The sequence below is a fragment of the Physeter macrocephalus genome, chromosome 4, assembly GCF_002837175.3.
Source record: "Physeter macrocephalus isolate SW-GA chromosome 4, ASM283717v5, whole genome shotgun sequence".
Taxonomy (NCBI): Eukaryota; Metazoa; Chordata; class Mammalia; order Artiodactyla; family Physeteridae; genus Physeter; species Physeter macrocephalus.
The window spans coordinates 84,913,791-84,923,492 of NC_041217.1; the positions used below are offsets into that span (position 1 = coordinate 84,913,791).

The 9,702-nt window shown below is 34.8% G+C and overlaps 1 protein-coding gene across 15 annotated transcripts in view; it reads left to right on the plus strand.

Moving 5' to 3' along the window:
- ST7L (suppression of tumorigenicity 7 like) overlaps nt 1-9,702 on the plus strand; it is a 94,102-nt gene that overhangs the window by 27,059 nt on the left and 57,341 nt on the right. For all 15 annotated transcript variants that reach the window (XR_003679538.2, XM_007114246.4, XM_028488995.2 and 12 more), the window contains 4 exons: nt 915-1,012; nt 1,446-1,560; nt 3,776-3,848; nt 4,989-5,091. Coding sequence is in view for 14 of the 15 variants with exons in the window: in XM_007114246.4 (XP_007114308.1) it covers nt 915-1,012; nt 1,446-1,560; nt 3,776-3,848; nt 4,989-5,091 (389 nt within the window). In the remaining variant the exon portion in view is untranslated. The remainder of the gene's footprint in view (nt 1-914; nt 1,013-1,445; nt 1,561-3,775; nt 3,849-4,988; nt 5,092-9,702) is intronic.

Sequence of the window (9,702 nt, forward strand, 5' to 3'; positions counted from 1 at the left end):
CCCAGTTGTGATAGAGAAACTTTTACCAAAGATGTTAGAATCTGTAATGCTGCTGCTTCCTGCTATTTTGTGTGGCCAGAGGGCTTTAGTTTCATGATTTTGGCAGATAGTGGGCAATAAATTGAAATATGTTTATATAATGCATTATTTGCTGGGAGTTAAGTTCTAAATCTTTTGTTTGTGTAAATTAAAATTAGGATAATGTTTTCTCTCTAAACTAAATATTGATGTATATAGTATGTTTCATTAATGCGTGTTGTTATAACACACAACTGTGGGAATATGTAATTTTGCAGTCTGGAACTAATGAAACTACATCTGTAAAAATGTCATGCCATTTGTCCTTGTATAATCTCAGATATAGTTGTGAGGTAGTTCCAGAAATATTTGTTAGCCCTTTCTAGAAGTAGTTTTGTAGTTTGTTAGTAACTTGTTGTTGACCAAAAATTTACGCTAGCATGGAAATTTTGTTTTGAATATCTTTTGTTTGTCATCTAAGATAATAGAGAATATTAAAATAATAGATTGTTTATGCAGAAACTTAATAATGTTATTTCTTCCTATTAATGTATGTCTTTTAATAGTAAAATCTACTTGCCAAGTATACGCAAATTACTTGATATATACTGTACTCAGATTACTTAATGTTAGAGGCAAAAGTAATTCTCTCTATATATTTTTTTAAGCTTTTAATATAAAAAACTTCAAACATCTATAAAAATAGAGCAGTATAATGAAACTTCATTCATTGTTCATCACCCAAATTCAACAATTATTAATATTCTTCCATTCTGACACATTTTAATTGAACCTCCCAAGGTAAGCAAATAAAATTAACGGGTAATATGTTAATGAAGTAGCAGGTCATAATATAAAAGTGATAGCTTTGTGTCATTTGTTGTTTTTCTAAATAGGGAGAGATACCAATGTACTGGTGTATATTAAAAGAAGACTGGCAATGTGTGCAAGAAAATTAGGAAGAATAAGAGAAGCAGTAAAAATAATGAGAGATGTAAGTAAATTTGATGACTCAACCTTTATCTTTATTCCTTCAAAAACAAAATGTGTTTTAAGTTGCCAGTTAAGTTAATGCAGAATCACTATGTGTTTTCCTTTTTTTTTTTTTAACATTGATTGATTGATTGATTGATTGGCCGTGCTGCCCAGCTTGTGGGATCTTAGTTCCCTGACCAGGGATCGAACCCTGGGCCCCAGCAGAGAAAGTGCCGAATCCTAACCACTGGACCGCTAGGAAATTTCCCAGAATCAGTGGTTTTTTTAATTGATAGTTTTATAACAAGATATTTATTTAATATACATAGATTTCTTAGAGGTTGAGTCTCCACAGTTTTAAGAAACAAAAGAATTTCTACCTCAGTGAATCTGATTCAGCTCTATTGAGTTCCTTTTGTATAATTTTAATCTTTTTTCTTTTTAATATACAGTTGATGAAAGAATTTCCTCCTCTTACCATGTTGAACATCCATGAAAATCTCCTAGAATCACTTTTAGAATTACAGGCCTATGCAGATGTCCAAGCAGTTCTAGCAAAATATGATGGTGAGTGATAATTCTCTTAGTTGATAGCATGGTTAAAGTATTTTTTTCCTATTAAGTAATCATAAATGTGATCCTACTCTGGTATTTCTGTGATTTTCTCTTTGCATTCTTACCAGTCAGTATCTAGTATCTGTGGATACAAGTTGCTGTTAAGTACTTCTTTATCAGTACTTCTTGGTAGCAAAAGTCTGCAAGGAGGAACTTTCGTTCTCTCAAGATGTATTCATTTGTTTATGGAGTGCCTAATGTGAGTGAGGTGCTTGGAATACAGTGGTGGATAAGAAGACATGGACTTAGCTCTCGTAGAATTTACCATTTAGTGGAACATACAGACAAATGAATAGTAGTTATATTGAGGCATAGCGTGTTAGGTGAGGTAATAGAAAAGTATGGGGTGCTATGCACTTCATTTGTTTTGGAGTGGCAGGGAAGGCTAACAGAAGGTGCTTAGAGTATATATAAGAGTAACTCAGAATAACATTTTACAATGCTTTTTAGTTACAAAGTGTAATTTATTATCTCATCTGATCCTTATAACAATCTTGTGAGGTGGTAGGACAAGTACAATATTTTTACTGTTTCCGGTTAGTAAATAAGAAAACTGGTGTAAAAGAAGGTTAAGTGATTGGGTAAGGTCTTCTAGCCAGTAAGTGGCAAGCTTGAACTTAAATTTAGGTATTCCATTTGTTTGTTTACTAGTCTCCCAACAGTAAGTAAGAAGTCAATATATGTTGGCTATTTTTATTATTATACGATAACAGTGCCAGTTTACCACAAATGGAGTTGGGAAAATTTTTGAGAAGCATAGCCTTTTTCCTCATTCTGAGTGAGGCATCAGCTTTTAACCCCAAGCTGAAAACATCCTAACTAGCATAATATTTCTGATCATATCTTTCACTGTATTAGAACACATATAAGTCACTTATTCACACTCTCCTGTTGTAAGCTCCTACCCATTAGCTTGGCAATCTCCGTGACTTGGAAAGTTTGAAATGTGTTACACTTGGAAAGAGAAGTTTATTTCGTTTAAACATCTGGAATTCTTAGGAAGTGCTTTAGAGTAGTATAGGCTCATGGAGAAATTTGTGAGAAATTCTTTCCATATGTTACTTATCAGATGCATGGCCTGCTTATGATACTTATGATGAACAAGCTTAGGGATTGAATATGAAAAATCAGATAGGACCTATTCATTAAAAATAAAATAAAACTAGCAACTTGGATATGCTTCTGTGTTTTCAGTTATTTTTATGAGTTTTTACCCTTCTAGAATCCTGAAAAAGTTAAAAGCAAGTTTACTTCTTTAGTTCTCCATTTGCTGGTATAACTCTGGAATCTGGAAAGAGGGTTCTGTAGTCTTACTCTGCCAATAACATTATTTTGGTCATTCTTTAAGAAAGAACTTATATAATTAATTTCATTGTAGTTCTCAATTTCTTTTTATTTTATAAAAAATCATCATTTAAGAAAATGTAGAAAATGCAAAAACATCGGAAGAAGAAAAAAATGAAAACCACCCATGATTATATCACCTGGATTTAACTACTATTAATTTTTAAAAACATTTATTTATTTATTTATTTAGGCTGCACCGGGTCTTAGTTGCGGCATGTGGGATCTTCGTTGTGTCACGCAGGATCTTTAGTTATGGCATGTGGGCTTCTTAGTTGTGGCATGCGCATTCTTAGTTGCAGCAAGCATGTGGGATCTAGTTCCCCAACCAGGGATTGAACCCGGGCCCCCTGCATTGGGAGTGCAGAGTCTTACCCACTGGGCCACCAGGGAAGTCCCGTTAATTTTTTTTTTTTTAATCTTAGTTTTTCTCTGTGAATAGGTGGAGTTTTTACATAGTTCTATCTATACAATGGCTTTTTCCTTGGCTAGTATTATTATAAGCAGCTTCTTATAAGCATTTGTTGAGTACCTTTTACCATTGTATGAGGGCTTTCACAGACATGGTTTAATTTAATCTCTGCTAGAAAAGTACCATTTCTCTATTTTGGGAAAACTGAGGTTAAAGAAGTTGCTGCTAGTTCAAGAATGCATAGCTGGTAAATAGTAGAATCAAGATTCAAACTCAGGTTTTCCAATTATATGTCCATGTGCTTTTACTACTATATTATATCCGTTGAATTCGAATTATGAATTGTTCTTATTAGAAATTGTCTTAAGATATTTTTGTGATTCTTACCTAAATTAAAAATTATTATTATAGATATAAGCCTTCCAAAGTCAGCAGCCATCTGTTATACAGCAGCACTATTGAAGACAAGGACTGTTTCAGATAAGTAAGTAGTTACGAAAACTATAATAGTTTAGAAAGACTGCTAAACTCAATATTGTTTTTCATCCACTGACTTTAAACAATGCTTTTTTTCCCCCCTACTTCCTGCTGAATAACCCTTGATCTTATGGGGCTTAGAAGCTTCTTACTATGTGTAGTGGAAAGAGCAAGGTTTTTAGAGCTAAGTAAACTTGGGTTCAAATTCAAAGTCTACAGCATACCAGCTGTGGAACTTTGGTCAAGTTAATCAGTTTGAGTTTCTTTGTTATCTGTAAAATGAGAATAATAATACTGTAAGGTGGTTGTGTGAGGATTATGTGTTAAATGCCCAAAGCAATGCTAGATAGAAAGTACATCCAGTACATAGTAGCTATGATGGTAATGGTAAGGTATGTGGTAGGGAAATAGGTTTCATGTTACCTGTTTTGAGATTATAATTCTTAGTTATTCTGATTTCCTTGTACTTTTGGCTGTCCTTAATGAATTTCTCTTTATTCCACAGGTAAGTTATTCAGAAACCAACCAAATGGCAACTGCTTTCTTTCACCTTAGATGACTGGCTTGATATGAATTAGAATGGACTGTTCACAGTCTGTGAACAGTGGAAATTTGATGTTTCATGTTACCTGTTTTGAGATTATAATTCTTAGTTATTCTGATTTCCTTGTACTTTTGGCTGTCCTTAATGAATTTCTCTTTATTCCACAGGTAAGTTATTCAGAAACCAACCAAATGGCAACTGCTTTCTTTCACCTTAGATGACTGTGGCTTGATATGAATTAGAATGGACTGTTCACAGTCTGTGAACAGTGAAAATTTGATAAGAATGTACTTCTATTTCATGAGATTCTCTAGATGTCCCTGTGTAGCATTTCTTATTTTATTACTTTGCCCAAAGTGTGCCTTTAATGGACTTCTGAAGGCTTTCTTCACCTTAACTTGAAGATTTCCATTTCTTATGCTACCTTCCTTTATATGTTGAACCAAAGGCTTTACTTTTATGTTTAGTAGCTATTTGGCTTTGACTTTGGCCATCACCAGAAACCTCTGATTTAGGGGGCTAGATTATGATCTCAATTAATTAATTGATTAAAATACTTATTTATTTAAATATTTATTTCTTCATTTTGTGGTTTTCTTATAGATTCTCTCCAGAAACAGCCTCCAGAAGAGGGTTAAGCACAGCAGAAATTAATGCTGTGGAAGCAATTCATAGAGCTGTGGAATTTAATCCTCATGTTCCAAAAGTAAGAAACTTTATGATAGAAATACTACTTTTATTTAAGTTAATCAAATTGATAACAGTGTATAGACCAAAGTTTGGGTCTCCATAATTTGAGGCAGAATTGTTTTAGTCTGCTATATTTCGATGCTTAGTGTTTACCCTAAAGAGGATGTTAAAAAGAATTTAGGAAGGTGGATAGGAGCAGTATTTCAGTATAGGCTTTATAATTGCTGTCAAAATAAAATTTGATGTACAATATGTTCACTTAGCTGTTCCTTTTACTATAGTTACAGAGAAGAAATAAAATGGCTTGGTCCTAATAAAAGATCATTCATATTTCAGATCATTAAATCAAATTTCCTTTTACTATAAAAGCTTTCTACATCTAGACAGATGCTTTTGAATGAGGGCTGGGTAGACAAAGACTGAAGACAAATAGATTAAAATAATCAGTGTTAGGAAACAGATGTGAAAGTTCCCAGAAAAACTGCTGAGTCGATGTTTATTTAGTCCCAGATGAACTGTACTCATCTCATTTGTCTTAATATTGTACACCTTGCAGACATACAGATCATTGGTTAATCTTTGTGTGTTACAACCCAAGATGAAATTTTGGGTTTTAAAACAATACCCCAAGTTAGGGAGTATAGAGTATTCAAGAATATGCCTTTTTTAAAAGAGTAATTGTAACTGTTGATTCCAGTATAATATGTTAGTGGAATTTGGAAACTAGTACACAATAAAGGATTAACCTCTAAAAAATAATCTCGAAGAAATGCAAGTTGTAAGTCTTAGAGTAAGTAAAGACAGAGTCAAGAATATTAATCTAAGGATGAGAGTCAACAAATATTTTTGCCATTCTCTCATTAAGTGAAATTGGTCCCATAAATTTCAATAAAAATTTTAGTGTGAATACAGCAAAGTGTAAAAAACAGAAATGTGTATCTTAATGATTTATTATAAAGCAAATGAGTGGAAACCACCACTAAGGTCAAGAAACAACATTGTCAGCCCCCAGAAACCCACCTGCCCGTTCCCAATTACAACTTCTTCCCTCCTGCCTAAATGTAACCACCATTCTGACATTAATTATGTTTATTAATTATGTTTTTCCTTCTTTACTTATATTTTTAGTCTATACTTTTCCTTTATTGCTGGCTTTATAAAACAAGTTAAGGAATTGTCCCTCTTTTATCATTCTCTGGAATAATTTGTATAAAAATTAGAATTATTTCTGCCTTCAGTGATTGGAAGAATTTGCTGATAAAGCTGTCTGATTTTGGATTTTTCTTTGTGAGAAGAATTTTCATTACAAATTTCATATCTTTAATAGTTTAATTACAAATTCAATTTCTTTAACCATTCCATAACTATTCACATTTCTTGTTTCTTCTTGTGTTAATTTTTGGTAAGTTGTATTTTTCTAGGAATTTATTACATCAAAATTTTCAAATTTATTGGCATAAAGATTTCATAAAATCCTTTTATTAGCTTGTTAATATGTGCAGAATCAGTTGTAACATCCATTTTTTAATTCATAACACTGGCTACCTTTCTTTTTGCCCCTCTATTGGATTCCTCAGGGATTTATCAATTTTATTAGTCTTTGTGAAGAACCAACCTCTGGCTTTGTTGATCTTCTCTACTATTTGTTTTCTGGTTCATTCATTTCTACTCTTTATGGCCTTCTTTCAACTTTCTTTGGCCCCATTTTATTTTTTTTATTTCTTGTATCTTCTTTTCTTTTTAATTAATTATTTTTGGCTGTGTTGGGTCTTCGTTCCTGCGTGCGGGTTTTCTCTAGTTGTGGCGAGTGGGGGCTACTCTTCGTTGCGGTGTGCGGGCTTCTCACTGCAGTGGCTTCTCGTTGCAGAGCATGGGCTCTAGGTGTGCAGGCTTCAGTAGTTGTGGTACGTGGGCTCAGTAGTTGTGGCTCGCAGGCTCTAGAGCACAGGCTCAGTAGTTGTGGCACACGGGCTTAGTTGCTCCGTCGTATGTGGGATCTTCCCGGACCAGGGCACGAACCTGTGTCCCCTGCTTTGGCAGGCAGATTCTTAACCACTGAACCACCAGGGAAGTCCCTCTTGTATCTTCTTATAAGGTATTTAACTCATTAATTTTTAGTCTTTCTTCTTCTAACATATCCATTTAAAAGTCTATAAACCTCTCTCTAAGTACAATTTTAACTGCATACTATAGCATTATTTTTTTTATAATTTAGTTCAAAAATATTTTCTAATTTCCACTATGACTTCCTCTTTGATTTAGAGGTATATTTATTCCATTTAGACGTGTATTTCTTAATTTTAAAACATATGAAAATTATCTTTTTATCAATGATTTCTGACATAATTGCATCATACTCTGTGTGATTTCACCCCTTTGAAACATTTTTTAATTCTTGAATTTCTATTTATTTTTCACATCTCTCATATTATTTATAGGTTTGAATTTTCTGCCAAAAGTTTAAATGTAATCTATTATCTCTTTGAAAATGCAGTAGTTATCTTAAAGTCTTTCTCTGATAATCCCAATATCTAGAACGTCTCTGTGTCTGTTTTTTTGGGGGTTTTTTTTGTGGTACGCGGGCCTCTCACTGTTGTGGCCTCTCCCATTGCGGAGCACAGGCTCCGGACACAGAGGCTCAGTGGCCATGGCTCACGGGCCCAGCCACTCCGCTGCATGTGGGATCTTCCCAGACCGGGGCACAAACCCGTGTCCCCTGCATCGGCAGGCGGATTCTCAACCACTGCACCACCAGGGAAGCCCTCTGTATCTGTTTTTAATATCTGTTTTTTTCTGCTGCATCATGTTCATATTGTCTTTTCTCTTATGCCTGATTTTCTTTCACTATGTGCCAGATATTTTATTTGAAAAATAGCTTAAAATCTCAGATAATATTATATTCCTTCATAGAGGATTTTCCTTGCCCTTAGATGCCTGGAAGAAGCATTGGTAGGACAGGATCACCTTAATTCAGTTTCAGGGATTGAAATTTTCTGGTCTACCCAGATGACTTGAAACTGGACTGCAGTCCATGAAAGTTTCAGTTTACTTCTGGTTCACCCTTATTCCTAAGATGTAGCCTTTCAGAGTCCCAGTCCAATCTTGAGGGTTTTGCCAGGCTCTCACTCTTGACAGGACTTGGACTTCAACTTTTGTTCCTGTAGCCTTATGAAACTGGCAAAAATACTGAACAGCCTCCTAGCTGTCTTTTCCAGAATTGTCAAATGTCCCTATAGTGAAAGAAGCCCCAGGTGTGGCTTACTTCTCTGCTTTCTGCCATCTTTGGGCTGTGGCCTGATAATTCTCTACCCTTTGTTAATTCTCTGATGTATTTGATTCAATTTTTAAAAATCGACAGCTTTTCTAGCTGTCTGGGAGGGTTCATCTGAGTTACCCAGTCTTCTATTACAGGAAGCAGAGGTCTAAAAATACTTGTATATGAAATGCTCTGCTCTCTCATGCTGCAGAGTGGTTAAGAGAATGGATTCAGCAACTAAACTGCCTACATTTGAATTCTAGCTCCACTACTTCCTAGCTGTATTACCTTGGACAAGTTACTTAACTTCTTCTCTAGACTTGAGTTTCTTCATGTGTAAACTGGGGATAATATTCCCTACCTCTTAGAGTTGTCATTAAGATTAAATGAGTGCATATCTTTAAAGTGCTTAGAAGAGTACCTAACACGTAGTAAGCTTTACAGAAGTGGTTGTTACTGTTATTACCCAGGATGGGGTGGAAATCTGTTCCTTGTGTGAGAAGATAAGCAGCAGTTATTAATCAGAACTATTCAAATTAAATACACCATTGATATCTAAAAATTTTATTTAATTCCCACTCAAAATAACAAAATAGGGATTAACTGTTCCCTGTGGTTGTTCTTTTCTGCTTTAAAAACCCTCTTACGTAAAATGTATTCTCAGCAGTAACAATTCTTTTTTTTTAACATCTTTATTGGAGTATAATTGCTTTACAATGGTGTGTTAGTTTCTGCTTTATAACAAAGTGAATCAGCTATACATATACATATATCCCGATATCCCCTTCCTCTTGCATCTCCCTCCCACCCTTCCTATCCCATCCCTCTAGGTGGTCGCAAATGAGCTGATCTGACTGTGCTATGCAGCTGCTTCCCACTAGCTATCTATTTTACATTTGGTAGTGTATATATGTCCATGCCACTCTCTCACTTCGTCGCAGCTTACCCTTTCCCCTCCCCGTGTCCTCAGGTCCATTCTCTACATCTGCATTTTTATTCCTGTTTTTCCCCTAGGTTCTTCAGAACCTTTTTTTTTTTTTAGATTCCATATATATGTGTTAGCATACAGTATTTGTTTTTCTCTTGCTGACTTACTTCACTCTGTATGACAGACTCTAGGCCCATCCACCTCACTACAAATAACTCAGTTTCATTCCTTTTTATGGCTGAGTAATAGTCCATTATATATATGTGCCACATCTTCTTTATCCATTCATCTGTCGATGGACACTTAGGTTGCTTCCATGTCCTGGCTGTTGTAAATAGAGCTGCAGTGAACATTGTGGTACATGACTTTTTTTGAATTATGGTTTTCTCAGGGTATATGCCAAGTAGTGGGATGGCTGGGTCGTATGGTAGTTCTATTTTTAG